The 22,165-nt window shown below is 39.2% G+C and overlaps 1 protein-coding gene across 1 annotated transcript; it reads left to right on the forward strand.

The window, feature by feature from the left end:
- The first annotated feature begins 312 nt into the window (after positions 1-312).
- LOC149289728 (transcription elongation factor SPT4) lies at positions 313-5,025 on the forward strand. Its single transcript, XM_089490331.1, has 5 exons — positions 313-381; positions 1,761-1,867; positions 3,069-3,124; positions 4,278-4,331; positions 4,958-5,025. Exons 1-5 carry the CDS (start codon positions 313-315, stop codon positions 5,023-5,025), a joined length of 354 nt encoding a protein of 117 aa, XP_089346457.1.
- Positions 5,026-22,165: the final 17,140 nt, after the last annotated feature.

Raw genomic sequence — 22,165 nt, forward strand, 5'->3', positions numbered from 1 at the left:
TGTCTGCCATACCAACGCCTTTCCAAAGTATAAACAACATTTAAGCCGCAGTGTAAATTTCTACTAGAATAATAACGCCACCTGACGTTTATAGACATATATTTCAATGCAAAAGTCTTAACAAGAAAGAACCGCACGCGTTCTCACGAACATATTATCCATTCCCTTCCTCAGCACGTGTATATATACAAACCAACGAGTATGCCGGGGATAGGGCGGCTCTGCATTATAACAATTATTGTGAACTCTATGGTGTTCCGTGAGGGATTTTGCGTCCTGTTTTCGGTGTGACGTGTTTCCGGTTCGGCTGAGATGGCGCTGGAAACCGTGCCTAAAGATTTAAGGCATCTTAGAGCCTGCCTGTTGTGTTCCCTCGTGAAGGTGAGAGCGTGTTTGCACGGTTACGTGTGTGACGGAGTTTGTGAGGTGAAATATGAGTGTATTCTGTAGGCTTCGGGGCGCCAGCTGTTAATAAGTTGGTAGCCTGGGGAGTACACGCAAACAGTGATCACGAATTGTGGGAATACGTTCACATTTTAGCTCTTTATCCCTCCTATAACACCGGCCTGTGGTCATTATGCGTGTGCTGTACGGAACGTCTTGTAACACATATATATACACCGTATCCTTCTTCCCAGTCCATTATAACCCATCATCGTGGGCGATTTCTCTCAATATAAGACTCTTTATAGAATGTGGCTATACGTAATATGTATATAAACACGCCTGTGTTATGCGTTGTGTTCACTGCCTGATATTGTCTGAAAATCTGAGCTGCACGCTTTATAATTATTGATTTGTACACTGCTATAGTATAGGGCAGCACTGGACAGTATTTAAACAAGACATAGTCCATCCCATAAAAGTTTGACCTTTAAACCCTGCTTAAATGCTTACAATGTACTATATCATCATAGCTAATGTATGCCAAAGGTACCACTTGGCGGTGTTATACGACGTGATCACTGCCTACAGGTACTGTAAACATTTTGCTGTCCAACTATACGTCTGCTTCCAATATAACGCAACATTGTAGTTGTGTTTTATGCTCTATATTCATATATGAACAGGTTAGATGTACCTTAAATTGAACCAAGCCTTTGCGTGCCCCCCTCCCCCTCGGTTTTACTCGCTTGTCAGTTCCTGCTATTTTCCCTGTGCTAGTCTTCTCTAGGTTTTACTTATTTGTTTAAAGGGGAAACTTGCCAGCCCCGCTAAAGAAGAATGTGTTTTAAAGTACTCTGAGTACTTTAGTACTGGGGAGGATAAATCCTTGAAATAAATAAAATAAATGTACGCACGCTCCTAGCATTTGCAGGGCCAGAGCTGACAGGCTGTGGTGTGCATGGAGATATACATGGGGGGCAGGTAAAGGCTTAAATATATATGGTGGGGCTGAATTCCCCCGTGCATTGGTGAGGGGGACACCATGGAAATTTAAACGGACCGAACGGTTAGTGTATTTGCATTAAAGTGCAAATGATGGCTAGAGTATCCCTTTGATGCATTTCTTATGGGATGAATAGAATCACACAATCTATATATCTCTTTGCCTACACTACTGGCTGATCTGACACATGAAAAAAATCATAACTCTCAATAATGGAGTTCTGTGTTAGAGCCCTGCGTGGGACTCTTTTCTTTACACGCAAGTTTTTTGCCCGGACCCGCATCCCGATGCAGTCCTCTAGTCTGTGTTGTAATTTGCATATGTATTGCATCTCTTCTAACGCTATATGCCTTTGTTTTCTTTCTTGTAGACCATAGATCAGTTTGAGTACGATGGCTGTGACAACTGTGATGCATATGTACAGATGAAGGGAAACCGTGAGATGGTTTATGATTGCACCAGCTCTTCCTTTGATGGGTATATTTGGAATGTGATTTGTTGAAATAAGAGTAACGTTGTTAAGATTTGTTAACTATGTCACAGAATATAGGCCGCACCCTAAAAGTTTGGTGCTTTTTTAAAGAAAGTTTTTTTAATAGATATGCTGCCACTCTGTGTCGTCGTTCCCCCCCCCCCCCGAGATATGCTGCCACTGTCCCCCCCCACCCCCGACTTACCAGAGCAGAGTGTCTTGCGGGGCCGGCGGGGGACATCTACGCAATACAACTTCCGGTGCCGGCACTCAGCGGATGTGCCGGCACCGGAAGTTGTATACGCATATTGCGTAGAAGTCCCCCGCTGGCCCCGCAAGACACCTGGGAGTCTGCTCTGGTAAGTCTTGGGGGCAGAGGTAAAACGCATCGTGCGGACGTTCACCGGCTGCGGTGACGCGCGCGTAAACAACCTCCGCTGCCGGCACGTCTGCACGATGTGCTTTAACAATCTCCCTTGCCGGGACTCCCCTCGTGGGAATTCCCAGCAAGGGAGATTGTTAAAGCACATCGTGCAGACGTGCCGGCAGCGGAGGTTGTTTACGCGCGTCGCCGGTGAACGCCTGCGCGATGCGTTTAGACAATCTCCCGTGCTGGCAGGGGAGGCTGTCTGAGCGTATCGGAGAGTAGGATGCAGGTCCCCTGCACCGCTGCGGGGGATCTGTATCCTAACCCTGCTGCCTGCCCGGGGCCCGGAACTGCATGTCCCGGGCATCGGACGCTAGACCCCGAATATAGGCCACACCCCCACTTTAAAGACTTAAAGTGTGGGGGGGTGCGGCCTATATTCGGGCCAATACGGTATATGTTATGTCATTATTATAAAAGATACCAATGAAACAGGTCCATAGATGCTTTTCAAAACATTTAATTATGCCCAGTCACACAGAAATGTGTTGATTAGTCATTTTATCCTAGTAAAACCACACAACAGATCTAGTCAAATAATATTGTGAATTAATATAATAGCTGCGGGTAGCGAAGTGATACGAGATGAATAAAATGTCTTCTACGTCCACACAGTGCTGCTCTGCAGATTACTTGCGAAGGGTCTTTTACATTTTGGCTATAAGATAAAATAACCTTATGAGATACGCATGATGCCACAGTTGGTTTACAGAAGTAAACAAGCATAATAAAAAAAAATGTATGTAAAAACATGCTGACACAAGCATTTTCATCTGCAGGATTGTGGCCATGATGAGTCCTGATGACAGCTGGGTATCCAAGTGGCAGCGGATAAGTGAGTATTCACAATTTACACTGGAAATATTAAAATACAAAAGTAATTTTATTCTTGTTCTTATGGTTTCAACACCCATTCAGTGACTGGTAAATGTGGTAAAATTGTTACTATCGGCCATAGTAATACCCTCTCCTAGCGCAATTATCTAGGTTCTCACTAAAGTAGCCGTTAGACTGTCCTGATAATACTTGATTGAGCTTTTAAAGAATGTATCAGTTCATGTATTTAAATACCCTTTTTCTGAAAGTTTGCACTGATGAGAACATTGTAAGCTTTCCCAACTACATCGCTAGGGCGCTTCCCTAGACACGCGCGTGGGTGAAAATAAATTCATCTGAAGTCAGTAGCTGACAGCATGTACAGACGTTGCTTTCCGAATTACTATGGATGACTCTAACGGTGCCAAGACACAAGCAGTGCTGTTTCTTTAACTTTTTCTTTTAAATAGCATTACTAACAGTAAAAAATATTACTTTTAACATGAAATTTGATGAAAAAACATCTTGAAAGCAGAAAAAAAGTGGGGGGTTTTTTATGCTGCATGTTTTAAAATGTGAGCTTTTTTGAGAATTTAAGTAACTTTTACTGTTAATATTTATCTGCAGATATAAGAGACATGCCAGTGTTTGCAGAACTAGAATTATCTTTGGTTGTCAGAAATGTACAATTACTACATCGGGAATATTGTTCATACTACTCTGGAGTTGGGATTATTATGCACTTTATGTGCAGGGTAATGGCAGTAATCATGCTGCACAGAAAACACCAGGCAAGATCTTTAAGGGGACATCTGAAAAACTATAAAACGTACTTTCTTTAGAAAATTGTTTGTCAGCTTTATAAATGCACACACCAGTGTTGTGAAACTTTGATATATTAGAAAAGGTGTCGGAGTTTTTCAGTTGGGGGAAGCAGTTTTACTCGCCAATGATAAATGCCTTCAGAGACACAGCAGGAAATAAAGGGTGCAGAGAAGTATCTGTAGAAGAGGGCTTGCTTTTTTACTTTTTAAAGGGTTTTATGTAACTGAAATTGATGTGCCTTTTATACGTGGACTTAAATATCTTAATAGTCTTGCAGTTTGATTATAATGGAGAGTCAGGTTTTGACTGTTTAGTAATGTACTAACTCACTTTTCCTCTTCAATCAGCCAATTTTAAACCGGGTGTGTATGCCGTATCTGTCACTGGCCGTCTGCCACAAGGTAAGCCATTCCTACCTGGAGCTAATTACGCTTTGTGTTTCTTCTGATCCATGTGGAGCTTAAACTGATCACCCGCTGGACAGGTGGTCTTCCTCTTCCAGCGAGTAATGGTAAATAGCCACCCTAGGCTTCTGCCCATCCGTACGGATGTGCTCACACTGACTTTACAACTATTTGTCTCTTTGTGCCAAAAAAATTACCATCTAGCTCGGCTAAATGACTGAAACCAATCTTCTACAGGGAAGGATATATTGTCTCTTTCCGGTTTTAAAAGGAGAGACACTTGGTCTGATAAACTGAGATAATCTAATAATTTAACCTAAATCTATAGAGCTTTCTTTTTCGTGCAGCTTAATATAAGATCGATAGTGTGATGTTCTTTACCATTTCTAACCTACTTTGGTTTGGAGTCACAATTTGACCACATCAAAAAATGGGAGCTCGTACATGTAATTTATAGGTATCTGGGTGTTCCACCCCCCCTGCCCCCATTATGAATACTTTAAGAATAATTTGAGAAATGCTGGTTTCTTTCCCTAACCAAATATAATCTGAAGATTGTTTTTTGGAAATTGCTGGAGATTATGTGTATGGACTCTGAATGGTAACTGTCTTTCTTTTTTCAGGCATTGTACGTGAGTTGAAGAGTCGTGGTGTGGTATACAAATCCAGAGACACCGCCATCAAGACGTGACTGTGGGAGGGGGACTGTAGCAGAGATTGGGCCTATGTGTCTTCTCTTCCGTTGGTTTTATTTTCCGGTTGTGTTGCTGAAGCTGTGGTTTCCTTGTTTTTTGGGGTGGGGGTGGGGTGGGGTGTTGGCCTTGACAGGTCACACATACCTAGTTTTTTTTTGTTGTTTTTTTACACATTTTTGTCGTCTGATCAGATTATCAAACTCTGGGCTGAGTTTGGAGATGCCTAAAACCCAATAAAGTTGTACAAAAAAGAGATGTACGTTCTGTTCCAAGTTACTGCCTCATACTTTGTTTATCTGTATCTCCCAAACCCTATGCACGTCTCTACCTCCGTCTGAACGAAGACGTCACGTGCCCTAATCTAATGAAAGGAAATGGTTAACAGTTAAAGGGGACATTGGTTTAATCCCAACCCAGGTAAATAAAGATTTATAGCCATATTTTGTGCAAATGAGTACTTATGAGAAGGGTTTTTTTTTTTACTAGAATGTTACTTTATTGCATTATAAGGCAAAAACAGTTACAATTTTTTTATTTTTACTCCAAGTGCTTAACAAAACGACTCCGAGTGTAATTGTTTCAAAACCTGTGTGTGATGATCGTCTTGGGACTTGGCACCTTTTAATTGCATGGGTTAATATTAAACGCGCGATGAATCTCCATATATAGACATAACTGCTACTTTCAAGCCGGCTGCCTCGACCCAGCAAATCGTAACCGGCTTTGTCACTTCCTGTGCGGTGAATGCAGGCGGGAGGCAGAAAGAGAAGCAAGAATGGGGGTGGGAGCAGGAAATATGTTCTATTCACCCTACCCACAATTCCTCTACTACATTCTTAAGAATATATATATTTCTTATTTAGCCAACTTGGTTGTTCTATAGTGCGTGTAAAGTCTATGTAGTGCTGTATATTTTGATTTAGCCCAGCACCGCATGAGCTCCTGTAATGTAAACGGATGTACTACCATCGGTGGCGTGTTCTTTAAATAGTGTTTGATACATTTAATGCTGTTGTGTACAGCATTTGGGAAACTGAATCTTAACTGGCCCTAGGGCCTCCTCTCCTGAATGATTGCTAACCACAGCATGTTGTAGAAGAGGCTGTGTACGGAGATAAGATGTATCTGTATAGCAGCCCCCGCGCCCAAGTGCTGTCAGTCCACCTCCCTCTGTAGCACATCTCGCTCTTCCTCGCCTGCAAAGGGAATCTGCAACCTCCTGCGTGTTTGTGTTCATTCCGATATTCACTTAAATCCTTATTTTCTTCTGTTTAGGAACGCATTAAGTGGGTTCTGCATTGCACTGTGTGATTAAAGTTGGATCAGGGCTGAAAAACATGCTGTGGCTTAGTTTTTACATTTAGGAAGTTACCATTTTATTTGTTCAGTCTTTTGTGCTCAGTTTTGCCGGTAACCATGACATTTGTTAAAAGCTCTTGCTGCGGTATTGGTAGCTATTTTCCACGATCAGATAATCTAGGTGAAACAATTGTGAAATGCAGTGGTAAAGTCCTAGATTACTTGTAGATATCAATAGTGCGTCCCCCTGTTTTAAAGCGTTGTCTGGAACTTGTAGCCTATAGTAAAACCCGACAAGTTTATATTTATTTTTTATGAAAGGCCATGCACCGTGTTTACTGACAAATTTTTGCATCAGTGGAACATCTCAAAATTCTTTGCCAAATGGTTCTGTGTAAGGGCTTGTGTAGGTTTCAATAGGTCATAGTTTTGTATAATTCTGTTATTACTTTATATATGGGTTTATATATAATGTATATGAGTTGGTTTTTTTTGAATTTTTTATTACTTTTTACTTTTGCTGAATCTAGAAGTGTCGCTGTGTATCTCTCGCAAGTGAACTATCTTTCTGCAACACATGACTTGCGACATACATCGGCCTGTCTTCAGACATGGTAACATCTCGATCTCTGGTTTATGGGTGGGACGTATACTAGTTCCTCTCTGTGGTTTGTGACGTTTGGCTCAGAGCGGTTAAAAGAGGAGGGTGGCCTGGTCGGGTTCTTTTTAGCCATCGATCGCTGGTGAAGGCGGCAAGAAGCGAGTGCTGGTACATGACAAGAAACCCAACGATGAGCCAACGGACAAACTTCTACAGTAAGTGTAGGTGCCAAGCCTAATAGATATCGTTGATTTGTTTTATTAAAAGTATCGGATTAAATAGAAACTTTTGTTTTATCATTAATTGAGACATTGAATGCAGAGGGCAGAACCATTAATTGGGTGATATCTATTATTCAGCTGCCGATTTGGTTAATCCAGAGAAAGGCGCTATATAAATACTGCATAAGGGTTCACCTAGAGTGGGCAGGCATGTAATGCAGAATTCCACTTTATTATTGAAGCCAATGCCTTATTACCATAGGGAATCTCCACATAGAAATGCATTACACTACTGACAAATACTACAAACATTTCCGTTATAATAATGACTTTAAATGCAACTATCCTAAAATGTATTGTTGACGGACAAGTGGAATCTTTAATGTTCCCCTTTTCTATCCATCTGACTCCAACAGATCTTTCCCTTCAATTGTGTATCTCTTAGAAAACATTGCAAAACTGCTTCCCTTAACTGAAAGAAAGTTATCCCCCCATTGGCTTGTAAGACCTTGGAGGGTGTTGGTAGATAACAATATAAAGCTTGTATTGCTGATCTTAGTCTTCAAATAGTTTTATGCCTTTTGATTAAACTCCAAGCCAGAAAACTCTCTCTGCACCCAAATATAACATCTTATATATATAAAAAAAAACCAGGGCATTATACATTGGATTAGTCATTAAAAATAGCTAAGTCCCTGTAAATTGTACTTTTAACCAATTAATTGCCAAACTATCCTATCTTTGCTCTTAAATAAGTGGGACTCTTAGCCATTCGCTAAACCATTCAAAAATACTGGTGCCACTGGGCTTTTACACCCTAAATGATAAAAATATATAAAGTATCTTGTTTCCTTCAAACCTTTTTATTTTCCTTATTAAAACAATTCTTTTTTAAAAAAAAAAAATTTGCAATATAGAGAACTTTTTTTTTTTGCCAAATTTTTGCCGCCTTTAAAAATGTGTTTTTAAATATGGTCTCCACTTCCTGTCACAAACAAAGTCTTATGAGGCAAGGTCGGTAAAGATTGAAAGGAGAAGTGAAACATGGTGGGGGGGGGGAAATCAAGAGACGACTGATGAAGGGGGTAAGATTTCCCAGCTAAGAGGATGCGGGTAACATGCTGCTGAAGGGCGACATGATGCGTGTTATAAATGGCGCTGTGAGCTCAGCTGGGCAGGAAGTTAAGAACCGTTGAGCTAGCCACCTGCACCAGCGGCATGAAAAACAAGTCCTACCTGGCCTAATTTTTTTTTTTTTTAAACTACATTTAAAGCGGATCTGCGGGTTCAAATAGTTCATAGTTACTCCATATTGTCTATAGATCCTTTCACCCATCCATATGCAAGATCAAAAAAAACTCTAGTACAAGTGAGTGTTGCAGCTTTGCAATGGTTCTAATATACATTACTGCATACACACATTTGTTATATATATATATATATATACACACACACACACACATACAGGATTTCTATCTTACCAAAATATACTGTAATTTTTTTATATATTTTTTTTTCCTCATATAGGAATACACTAAACTTTTATATACAAAAAAATACCTATAAAGTTTTGAATCTTTTACATTTGAGTTTAATTAATGCTGTTATTAGAAAGCAAAAAACAAATGTCTGCTGATTTGACATAGATTGGAGACACAATATTAAATAGATATGTTAATGCATTTAGCTGGCATTATAGAATAGGTTTGTCTTATTTAAACCACTGCATTCTTAATATAACTGCCTCTAGGTAACGAGCAGTCTGATTAGTTACAATAATAAAACGGCATTTAGAATTATACAATGTTAACAATAATTAGGGTTTTCAGAACTGTATTTATAGTATACATGCATAACTACTTAAATGGTTAATAGAGATATAATTTATGGCATATAGCATTTAAGAGTGCTTTCAAAAGAATTTTGATTGTTTTATTTAATGATTTAGTACGACACAAACACAATGGCACATCTGTTGGAATATTTAATTGTTGCGACAAACAAGTAAATATTTTAATCTAATTGTAAAATAATTTACTGTAGATTAGTTATTAAAAAAACCCTACTAATACTTCAAAAAATCCTTCCTCATAAGCCAATTATAAACCAATTAAAATCCGTAATTAAGGAAAAATAGGTTGAAATAAATATATACATTATATAGGATAGAAATATCATTCGGAATGTATAACATCTATCTGTAATATATTTGTGAGTCACAAATATACAGACACATATATATATATATATATATATATATATAATATTAAATATACATATCATGCCACAATTTAAAGGACAACAGTTATCATTTTTTAGTATTTTTATTTTTAAAAAATGACACTTAAAAAGAAGAAATCCACTATTTCTAAAAAAATCTAAAGAATGGAGACCTTGCTGTAATTAAATTCAGAGTGACCCACATATCTCTGCCAAATTGTTATATACGAATTGTCATGTCCCGTTTATCCATTGTGCAGCACCGTGGAATATGATGGCGCTATATAAAACAATAAATTAAAATAATTAAAGCTCAGTCCCTACTTGCCAATGTTTGTGGGGAGGTTCTTGCGCATGTATGCAATGTCAAAGCACAACAGACTAAAGTTGGATGTTTTATCATTTGCCCCGGGGTAGATTAAAATGTACCTTCTTTTAATTTACATATAAATGCATTAAATTATAAACTTTATAAGAAATGTTAACAGTTGTCCTTTAAGATATTCGACAAGGGGAAGCTTTTGTTTTTTTGCACTTCCTAAAATTTTATTAACAGTTAACTCTTTAGTAACTGTACTAAACATTATTTCTTACTTATCATGATCCTGAAAACTAAGAGGTTGTTTGACCTTATTTTCTTTTTAGGTTTCCAAATGCTCCTTCTTATAGGCGAACACAGATCTTATATCAGAACACAGATATTGATATTAAATACAGTCAAGCTGGCCACTCCGTTTGCTTTTATGTATTGTTATTACGCAGCGCTTTTTTTTTTCCTTTTTCTTTACAGAACCTACATTCAAAGGGTATGACAAAACTAGAATTGACAGACTAAGAGAAACCGATACATTAAGTAAAGAGAGTCCTAATCGCAAGCTTACAATCTGCAGGGAACGGGCGTGTAGAAAGACACAAGATATAGAGAAAGAGGGAGCGATAGTGCCACAGATGATTTGGGGAGTTGTATTAGTGGGAGATAAGATAAGTTTTAGCTACAAAGATTGCACGCTTCTCTGAAAAAAATGGGTTTTAAGGTTTTTCTTGAACTTTGAGAGGGAGGGTTAACGCTGGAGGTTAGGGATAAGTCTTGTAAGCATCAAAAGGAAGAGAAGAATATATGGGGAGGTTAAAATAAATTATTCTATTCTAGTACCACGCTCACCAAATCTGATTGTTGGTCGTTGGCCCTTAGATGCCTGCTGCCCATGGTGGCTTCTGCTCAGTACAGGAATAGACAAGATGATGAATTTATTGGGGTGTTCTGAGTAATTACTACTGAAACCGCAATTATTGTACAATAAGGCTTTCATACCCTGTTCATGGTATGTGGTATTATGGTAATACATCAACTATTATCTATTTACAAAGAACACTAAAAATAATACCATCGGGTTAAACAGCAGAGATGTCCACCATATACTGGACCATTAGCAGGATTCAGCGACAAATTGGATTAATGAACAGATTATTGATTATCTAGTTGATCAGGGGTTATTCCCGTGTTAAAAAGTGCATTCTAAAACATTTTAAGACCCAAAGTCCTCATTAGGCTGGCTGTGCTTCCCTAACGTACCAGTTGGGGCCTCATTTGTTTGCGCGTCTACTCTCTACCTAAACAACAGCGTTGCAGGTGTCCCAATAGGAAAACCTCTATTGGGGTGAATGGCAATTCTGTATTGTGAAAATCTAGAGCTATTTGTGCATTAACTGTGTTTTTTTATGGCATAAACCTCTGTCTTGCAGATAGGTTGTGATCATATAATTGCAGTGCAAACTACTGGAGTAAGGAGGAATTCCAATATTTCAGATGAAAAACGGGCACAATATATATTCATTCAAATATAGCAAAATTAATTTAGCCCTTGTTTAATTTGAATTTATATAAAAATGGAATTTAATGGGTTTCTTTTTGTTTTGTGGAGACTAAATATACACATATTTCTTTTCCAGTTTCTGCTGACTTTAGGTCTGGAAAAGAAGACCTTAGCTTGCAAGATATGGAGTTCTCAGTAATAAGGTACAGACCTATTTCTAAATAAAGCAATATAATACATCTCTTTTAGCTAAGACAGATGTTTCCATAGTAAAATAAAAATATGTTTGTATTAGAATACTACCTTGCATGTATACCATGTGAGCAGCCACCTTAAAGGGACAGTATAGTCCCCAAAATTGCTTCTGTCTCATTTCCTCCTCCCCTTGGCTGACGACCTCTGAAACCCGGAAGTATAAGTAAGATGCATACTTAAGTACACTTCCTGTATTTGTTCCTGTAGCACTCCTATCGAAGACAGCTGGAGCAGAGCTCCCTTGGAAATTGGACCCCAGTATGCATTTTCCATGATAACACAGTGGGAGTACTCTTTTAACTTCTAGTTCCCAGGATCTGGGACCGTCCCAATTAAGATATATCGCTCATGTTAATTTGATCATTGTTGTTAATTGGGTCAGACAGTGGAATGAGGATAAAGTACAGGGAATTATGAATGCAAGTTCTGCCACATTTTGCCACAGGACATGCATTATCAGCATAAACAAATACTCCAATCTAATACTGAGTTTCAACAAACTTAATTATGTAAAAGCTGTGAAGGTGATGGTTGTCAACTGAAGGCATACGTTAACTAACAGTGAGTAGATGGTCCTTAATGGTCATTCATTAATGGAATATGGCGTCCGCATTTTAACCAGTGGATTTGTCATGGGTTGATTTGTAGATAACTGCATGTTCCAGATCTGATCACATATATTTTTTATTTCATTTTGAAGGAGGAGGAGTTTGTTATTGAATCTCACGCTACAAGAGGAAGTATGCCATGTGCAGGTCCGTCAGTTCCCTTTGGTAAGTGCAGAAATTCGTTTTGCCAAAGAAGACGTCCCTCAAACCACTTCTGCTTACTTTACCAAGCAGTTACAAAGCAACCGATCCATAACATGTACTCTTTTAATTTTCTCTAAGAAGGCCTCTTACCTTATTTAAAGGTGCTGTCCCACCTACTCTGCTAAATGTAACACTTTTGTAGCTAAATGTTGCATTCAAAACATCAATCCTGGTACAGTTAAATACCCAAACTGTTCAGGAAATAATTATTTTCTTTATTCTTATTTTCATGTGATTAATTTCTGTTCAAATCTATGCGTTAATATGCAACAGGAACAGGTGGCTCTATAACAAGCTGAAATCTATATTTTAACCATTGCAATATGTTATATATAATGTCATATAGGGACCACATGGTTGAAGAACACTAGACCTACGATCTCTGCTCCAGGAATTGAAGACATACAGTGCAGCCAGCCATAAAGTAGAAAGCACTACTAGACAGGTCTAAACGCTGTAGTGTTTCCTACTTTATGGATGAGTGTACTGGACGCTACAGGACCTCATCGGGACCCCAGATTTGCCTTGGAAGGAAACTGATTTGTTGGTCAATGTTCATGCTTTACATTTCTGAAATGCCTTTGAGTGATTTGCCATATGTATTAAATTGTCTCTAATAGCATCTATTATATTTGTTTCTAAGAAGACCTTAGAGGTCTCTTATGCAGATGGAATGGAACTCTGAGGCCCTGCAGGCTTTCATCACTACATGTTGGCCAGAGAAATGGTATCAACGTCTACCTATGACGACTTCTTATTAATTACACATTTCATTTCCCCTTAATAAAGATGTGTGGTACTTGTGATAGAGACTTGTAGGATGAATGTAAAATAAACAATGATTTGCTTTGTGAAGATCCTGGAGACTTACATGAGAAGGCAGCATCGGCAGCCACTTGGATCCATGATACAGTGCAGCCAGCCATAAAGTAGAAAGCACTACTAGACAGGTCTAAACGCTGTAGTGTTTCCTACTTTATGGATGAGTGTACTGACCGCTACAGGACCTCATCTGGACGATGCCTAACCTGAAGCCTTCACCTCAAGACTAATAATAATAAAATAATAGTAAATAATAAATTACAATGTGTTTAATAAATTTGTTAGTAAGTATACATTTCTTGTCTGTCTGTTTTATTGCCAAAATGTTTTCTTTAGTATAATTCAAAAATCTATTGAATGCTATATTATCAAACTAATTGAACTTCAAAAAAGTATTCAAATGACGTGAGGTTACAAATCAAAGAGCATTTTATTTTTTTCTCACACAAATTAAATGACCCGGACCGTTACTACATTAACTAGTCCAGCACTGGTTCAAAAGGTTTTGTCCCCAGTATGATAATCACTAGAGTGACAAAAACTTTAAGAAATATCGTCATATTAAATATTATTGTATTTTTTCATAGCACATGTAATAACGCAGAGGAAGTGGGATATTTGCAGGTATCAGCTTGTTCTGTTGTTATCTTATGAGACCCTTTATAGTTTCTGTCTCTTGTGGAATATTCTACATGTAAATATACCTAAAGATCAAATGGCTAATATTTTATATAACTGCCGCCATATAAAACAAAGCTTTATATAACTATCAATGTCTAGCTGTCCATATTCCATTGTTCCATATTTTCATTTTGAATCCAAAATTCCATAGTTCCTATACACCTGCTTGAAAAACAAAAATCTCTCCAAAGAAAATTGGTTTCTAAATCGAATTATGTAAATTAAACACATTCTTCTTCTCATTAAAGTGATACTTCTAAGCATGCCCTTTAAAACAAATGTGTTCCTGTTTGGCCATTGCGAATGTTGGGTATGGAAACATATCCAGAATGATGACTTTTTACATTCTGGTAACTTTTATTTTTAATGGGTTAAATAAAGATTATGGGAGATATTTAATAAACTGAGTTTAATCCCATCTGATGCTTATATTAGTGCCGTATATTTGCCTCTCCATGAAGGTCAGTTGTATGACGTATTACCTTTAATTTTTGGATTTAAATCTCTAAGACATCCCTTATTGTGAATGTACACCTACATCAGGAATACTACAACCCGCTAATGATCTAATTACAACTTTACAAATGTAGATGAATTGGTAGCCACATTTCTCCTTAATCGCAATGCGTTTCTCATCTCCTCTAAAGAATAGGCTCTGCTAATAAAGCTTCTGCCGTCGGCCCATGAGTTTTTTTTTTCTAAAACATTATTGAAGGGGCGGGCATACATTACGATTTTCCACCATTTTTCTGGATTTCTAGGGCTTAGGTGACATCGACGCTCTCAGAACCTATATAAAAGACCCAGGACCAACAAGGTTGCCTTCCCAATCAGGCTTTGTTTTTTTGTGGGGATACTGAAGTTTTCTGGAGACGCACTATAAAAGGTGACAGACAAAAATGTAAAGGATTTCACAGCTTTCCTCCTAAATAAAGTCCTAAGAAACCATTTTTCTCCACGTTTTGATCTCAAATTCAATAAATAAATGCGCTGAGAGCATAATGGAAAAAAAATCTTACCATTGTACAGTGTAGTGGAATATGATGGTGCTGTATAAAACAATCAATAATAATAACAATCTTGATAAGCAAAAACAAAATTTATGGAGCAAAAAATTAAGCAGAGGGACTTGGGAACTCTTTGAGGATGATCTGCTGTCTTCTAGTTCCTTGGGTTTCGTTATGAGGTCGACCCCAATGCCCACCCCTCTCCACATTCTGCCTACTCCTTGCTCAGTTCTCCTCCCACTAAAGGTTGTCTGGGGCTAGCCCCACCCCCATGTGTGGATAGCCCTGCCCCTACAAGAAGCCCCGCCCCAGAGGAAGAGCTCCAGGTAGCCTACCCTGGGAAGTTCCCTGGTACGGTTATATAGAATGTCTGGATATCAAATCTCTCTCTGTTTGAAGCGGCCAGGAAGTCCCGGCAATGTCACAGGAAACACACCGCTGCTTAAGGGGCAAATGGGCGAGGAGTGGGCCGTGTCACAACACCTCTCCCGGGACTGACCCAGAGAAGCGGTGTTTCTCCCGGAGTCTCCGGGCGAGACCCAGAGAGTTCCCAGGTATGTGTATTACCGATACTTACGTAAACCTTACTCTTCTAGGTCAGAAAAAGTTGGAAAACGTACAAAACAAAACAAAATACTCACAATAACATGATAACATTCTTCTTGTATTATAGATTAGACAAATAAACACATGTTTGCAACTTTAAATGAATCCCATGGCACAAACAATTCTTCTTGTAATTGTTAAATATTTGCCAGGTAGAATTAAAACGATATTCTTCCAATCTGAAAATAATCACATAGCACTGTTGCATTTTTACTTCATACTTCTTCAACCTGAAGAACATATTAAGGGGACAGCATGAAGCCCCATGCAACCCCGCCGACTACATATAAAGGACTTTAATAAGGCTCCTTGGAACTCCTTCAGGGGCCGGTGCTGGAAATGGCTGGCTTTGTGCATAGCATGCGTGCACTTTGGAAAGCAGGAGATGTGTTCGGCTGAATGCATCCCAAGGCAAGGGGGGGGGGGCAATGCAAATACATAGGAGGGATTCTGATGCATCCATCCGAACATGTAACAGGTGAAGAACATGTTAATTTAAAGAGAACGACCAGCTATCACACATTAACACGCATATAATGTATATACCACGGGTCTATACCACGGGTACGGCCATCTTACTCCACCAGTCCTAGCATCTACATGATTACTCCTCTCCGTTATTTACTCTTCCATGTTGGTTAGGTTACCATTGCCCTTTGGTGGTCCTGATAGCTTATATAAGGGCAGGGAGAGAGAAATAACGGGGAAATTATTTTCTTGGATTTTCCATAGACATCTTTCCGAAGAAAAATACTCCTGTACTTTTTAACCAAATTATTCCAAAGCAATTGTTTTAATAGATTAATTTAATTTAATAGAAAATTCAACTGTTAATTCAAACTGGTTAAAGGGACAGTCCATCATATACACCGTAATGCATGTATCTTCCGGGCACACGTGATATACGCCAGTCAGCTCCAGGGCAGTCTCGTAAATGTTCTGGGGGGGATTCTAGAGACACTCTGTGCACATATGGGGAGAACGCTATCACTGATTTCAATGGAAGCGCTTTCTTCCACTGATTGGCTTCTTCAAGCCAAACAATGGCAAGAATAGACCACAGAGAGGCTCGGAACACGGAATTTTTTTCTACAGCTCTTTAGTTCACACGCAGTTGACTGTAAACTGTCCCTTTTAGACAAAAGTTCCGTGAGATAAAGCTGTCAGCATAATCCGGCAATACAAGGACTAATATTTTGCATATGTATGCATAAGTTTAACCATGTTGTGGTTGGTTTTTCTAACCCATAGCTTAGACTGATTTTTAGGTTTAAGAATGAGTCACACAACAACTTGAAAACTGATGAGGATGTGAAGTTTTAGAGATAACAGATAAAAACAACTGCTTAATAATGCACACCCAGAGCATTTTTCCAACTGTGCGCAATGAACTTCAAAGCAAAGTCAGACATCTGCCATCTTTAAAGATTTACTTTTTCTAAATAAATGAAGCTGGAGATTTTGAAAATGTTGTTGAATATATTTGCTTGAATATTCATGATGTTAGTTGAACTAGTTCTAAGAGTTGAAAAGATTTAAAGGGACACTGCAGCCGTTATATGCACCGTAATGCACAGGACAGCTGCGTGGTCCCTTTAAATGTTTGTGGTGCGCGGGTGATGTGTTCAGCCGAACCATCTATCTCTATGATCTATATGATATGACTGGCGTGATATACTTACCGCCAGTCAGCTCTATATTTAGATTCCCATGTGTCGGTAGCGCTTTCCTGCAACTCAATGGCTGATTCCACCGAGCTGCCAACCCGTGGCAAGAAATGTCTGACCATGGAGGAGGAGAGTAACTTCAGGTGAGTTTTTTTTATTGATGTATAAAACCTAAAGGCAGGTGGTTTGTAAATATGTAGTATATGTCATTCTGCACGCAAGAGCTGAAAAACTGGAAACAAAAACACCCCCCCCCTCTAAGATCTGCTACCACTTTAAAAAAATATATAATAAAAAGGTTGATCACAATAAGCGTTGTATTAATAAATAGATCCCTACTTTATATTTACAAATATGGTACCATTCAAAAGTTGGGGGTGCTTCTTTTTAACTTTTTCCCATATGCCATTTCTGGAAAACAGTTTCCGCCATTCTAAAACCGATGTTAACAACTGTGCATATTGAATGTATTCGCCAATAAGACTGCCTTGGTATATTAAAAATCAGATCCTAGTACTTTCCTTCATTGTAGCTGTTTTTATGGAACTCATTGAAGTAGCTTTCCATTCCCCTTTATGGTAGCATTTTTAAAGGGCATTGTCTTTCTCCGCTTGAGAGGTCATTGAATCGCAAACCACCTCTGTTACAGTCAAATAAGGTTTAGACGGGTGATCTGATCCGGCCCCACGTGCCTTGCATTAAGGAAAGTTTCGGTTATACAATGAAAATGTGTCACATTAATATTTTTGACTGAGTGTAAGGTAACAAAAGAGTTAAACAGTGCGTTTGGTGAAACAGTGGAACAAGTTGACACTGTGAGTGAGAGGACAGGAAACCACAAAACTGAGAAAAATATTAAGATACTTTGAAACCTTCACAGTTCTGAAAAGTCCCACATTTTTATTGCATTCAGCTCTGTGGGAGGGCACTGGAAAGTGCTCCAAATTTCAGATTTTATCATGCAACAGAACTAACTGCATGCAACTGAAATGTAATTTAGGATTATATATAGTTGGAATTTTCTCTTACCTACAACTCCAATGTTTCCATCTACGCCGGTACCCAGGGGCGTAACTATAAACCACAGGGACCAGGAGCAAAAATCCCCCCCCAACTTGACAAGCAACATATCCCACAGTGCCACATTTGCCCCCAAAAGGTTGTGAGTACCACCTTTGCCCCAAAACAGTTTATCAGTGCCATCTTAGCCCCCAAACGGCTTGTCTGTGTCATCTTTGCCCCAATCAGCTTGTCTGTTTTGTCAGCCCCCTAACAGCTTGTCTGTGCCATCTTTACCCCATTTAGCTTGTCAATGCCCCCAAAGAATAGTTCAGTGCTAATGAAAAGTGTTCTTTCATAAACTTTCATTAGTGTGTCCAGCATGGTGGATAAGACTGAGCCACTCTGTTGTTTACCAGGGGCACTATGTTTGTCTAATTAGAAATTACATAAAACAGCTGGAACGCTTACAACTTATCATTATGCTGCTGCCTGAAAACATGACATTATGAAAAAACTAGAACTGCTCAACCTCTTTAGGCCAAAGGTGTTTTCAACACTTCGGCTATGTCCTTGTTCAACCACAATTTCCCTCTTCCTCATTTAGTGTACCCACACACATTATATATTGATGTTTTTCAAGACAAGTATGACTTTCTTTTTAAACGATTATCATCTATATAATACATAATTTGGAATAGAAAACATCTTTTTTTTTTCCTTTTATCTCTCATGAATTGTACACACCTAGTGCAAATGAGAAATAGAAACCAGGAATATATTCATATATCACAGATCCCAAAACGTCTACAAAAAACTATATGTTTCTGAAAAGTAGACAACCCAGAGTGCTGCACTATGGTCATTTTGACCTATTTTGTGTATCCATTTCCAGGCCTGGGTGGCAGGTAAAGCCAAGTGGCCCCATCTGCCCCTTGCCCTCCCTCGGAAACTCACTTACGCACTGGCACACATATTTACACACATTCTCACATTTGCACAACATGTCATACACAACAAAGGAAGGGATTCTTTACAGTGAGGGCAATAAAGGTATGGAATTCACTACCTTCTTTTGAATCAAAAGCTGGAAAGATAGGGGGAGGGTTCAACTTAGTTTTTTTTTGGGGTACTTTCCTGTTATCCAGAGCAATTAAAAAAAATGTATTTATTATTCAAAACAATTTATGTATGGAACAATAGAGGCCAAAAACTTTTTCATTGCTTCCAACAAGTACGTCTTCGTGTCCCATGTGCTGCCTCCATATAAATTTGGCCAAATATGACTCCACATGATGACGTGCTGTTCCTCTGTGTTGTTTGTTGCACCATTTGGCTGATCCCCACATTCGCTCGATGCTCTGTGTGTGGATGCCGGTGTGCCGATAAATGAAGTTTAATATATGAAGTGATGATTTACTTTAAAATGCTTAAATCCGGCCATTTCCAATTCCTAGCTCTTGTAGGCACGCCAACTATCTGAGTAGATGATAGAGCCCGTTTCGATATTTTCCAAAATTTTCGTCATTAAGGCTGCTGCACTGAGATCAGAAACTTTGGATCTCCCCTCAAATTCCTCCAAATACCCACTGCTGAGGAAACACTTGGCAGGCATGGTTCTTACGCTTAGTGAACAAGCTCTCCCCGATTTCAACAATGAATCTTTCATCTCTAATCTTCTGTTTTGGTAGTTCCATGAGGCCGTTAGCGCAGATTTCTCACATATAGTTTGTGTTGTGTTCTTATTCATGCCCAACTCATCCTTTGACCCAGCAATTAAAGAAACAAACAGGGTCAACCAATTTCCGGTGCTGACGTTGACCTTCTTCCGACTAGTAGACCTTCTATAATCCCAGAAAATACCCGAGCCAAAGTAGAGCTTAATTTCATGACCATTTTGACACAGTAGCCCAGCTGTCAGTACACCTTTCTCTTGTAAGAACGCCACTGCTTCTTCTTCGGTAGAAGTTTTTACACATTTTAAAAAAAAACCTGACAAAACACATATTTAAAAAAAACGAGTATTTCCATATAGCCCAAAAAAAACGGATTCAAAAAGTTGGATTTGCTTAAACGTATTGGCTCCGCATAACAGGAAAGTACCTATTTTTTCTTATATACAAATCCATTATATCTATCTATATAGAAAGAAAAAGAAAACTTTGCCCACTTGTCTTTTAGAGGAAGAAGCTTCTGTTCCTCCCCTTTCTCATACTCCTGCAGGCTGCTATAGATCTATGTCTGAGCCATGCAGCTTCGCTCTCCTGATCGCACCAATGAGTGTATTCAGAAGCAGGGAAACCCACTTGGAGATCCGATCGGGCCAATTGACAACTTGTGCTCTTTCACAAGAAAGGCGGTAGGAAGGAGTCGGGCAACTACAGGTATCGGTAGCGGGGAAACGAATGCAAACTATTCACTATTACACAAAACCGAATGCACAGAAAAAAAGTGATACCCTCAAAATGAAATAAACTGTGACCTGAAATGGCTTCAAAATGCATGGAATATCAAGGAAGCTCCGGTATCTCAGCAGTTATGGATAGATAAAATATAAAAATGCACATATATAAGTGTGGTAATCAAATCCAAAAATATATGTCTGTACATATACTGATGGAAAACCAACGTTTTGATAAATAGTAATGCCCCAAGAGGGAAGTGCTCATGCCGGTGTACAGATTACTGCCGAGACCTCACTTGGAGTATTGTGTACAGTACTGGAGGCCGTATCTCCAGGATATAGATACTTTGGAGAATAGAAACATTTAAACACTTAAAGGGAATCAACACGATAAAGGAAGAGAGTTTATTTAAAAGAAGAGGACATAGTCATAAGCTAGAGGGGCAAATGTACTGAAAGCGTAGTGGAGGCATGGAATAGCCTTCCAGCAGAAGTGGTAGAGGTTGATAGAGTGAAGGAATTTACGCAAGCATGGGATAGACATAAGGCTAAGCTAGATATAGGTTAAGGCCAGGGACTAAGGAAAGTTTTCACAGGTTGGGCAGACTAGCTGGGCTGAATGGTTCTTATCTGCTGTCACTTCTATGTTTCTATGATCTACCTCGCATTGGCAGGGATTGTACTGTCTGTGGTGTACAGGTACATCCAACATCACAAGGAGGTTTTAAGAAAAAACAAAAACATCACAATATTTTGAAAAAGTATTTTTTTACCAGAACACGTTCCGTGCATGCGCAGCATTCACCAGGGGTGTAACTGGAAACCACAGAGCCTTGGTGCAAAAATTCCCCAGGGGCCCCCAACTACATGTCCAACGGTGCCACCTTTACCCTAAACTGCTTGTGCCCTCCCCCTTTGCCCCAAACAGCTTATTAGTGCTTTTGCCCCACACATTCATGCACACACACACACACACAATTACACGTCCATGCTCACATACTTACATACATATTTACAAGCAAACATACATACCTGCTTCCGCACCTGCTCACCACTCCAGTTGCTTTCTGTCCGGCTGCTCGCATGTTATTTTGGTTTTAGTATTTGTAATGAATATATGTTTACATTTCTAGAACCCCCCCCCCAGGTTGAAACGTAGTAATAAACATAGTTGGCTAAAACTACAAGCTTTTGTCACGTATGGTTTATATATGGTGTCAGTTTGCTTTTGCCCCCAGTCTGGGCCTTCCACTGGTTCACCAACATGGGCAGTGTTTCAAATAGATGCTCGTACGGCTTAGGACTGAAAATTACAGCCCGAAGCTAGCAATGAAAGTTCAGCAAGCTGCCATTTTATCGTTGACAATCATTTGGCTGTTGCACTATTACCCACTTCAAAGAGATCTACAAAACATGTGAAATCAACTACCTTTTTCCATGAAAACCACACCGCACACACCCCGCAATATCCGTACAATCAGGACTGTCAAACCTATGCTGACGGGTAATCACCCAGGTGGGGGCCTTGTCTGGTCCGGTGAGCGCAGGGTAGACCTCTGTAATAGAGCTTACTCACATATCAGCCATTGTGTCGTTTGAAAGGATCTGTGAAATTAAAGAATCCTTTTACAAATGGCTCACGCTGGGCAACAAACATCGATTTGGCCCCCACTGGTGCGGCCACACGCTATGCGCTGTATATGGAGCAGCAGTAAAGGTAAGTGTGGG

This window comes from Sceloporus occidentalis, unplaced genomic scaffold (genome assembly GCF_023333645.1).
Source record: "Sceloporus occidentalis isolate IW3139 unplaced genomic scaffold, rSceOcc1.0.p SCAF_43, whole genome shotgun sequence".
Classification (NCBI taxonomy): domain Eukaryota; kingdom Metazoa; phylum Chordata; class Lepidosauria; order Squamata; family Phrynosomatidae; genus Sceloporus; species Sceloporus occidentalis.

Coding starts and splice junctions, on each gene's coding strand:
- LOC149289728 (XM_089490331.1), top strand. CDS start 313: ATGGCGCTGGAAACCGTGCCTAAAGATTTAAGGCATCTTAGAGCCTGC. Junction 1,868..3,068: donor ACCAGCTCTTCCTTTGATGG/GTATATTTGGAA, acceptor TTTCATCTGCAG/GATTGTGGCCATGATGAGTC. Junction 4,332..4,957: donor CACTGGCCGTCTGCCACAAG/GTAAGCCATTCC, acceptor TTCTTTTTTCAG/GCATTGTACGTGAGTTGAAG.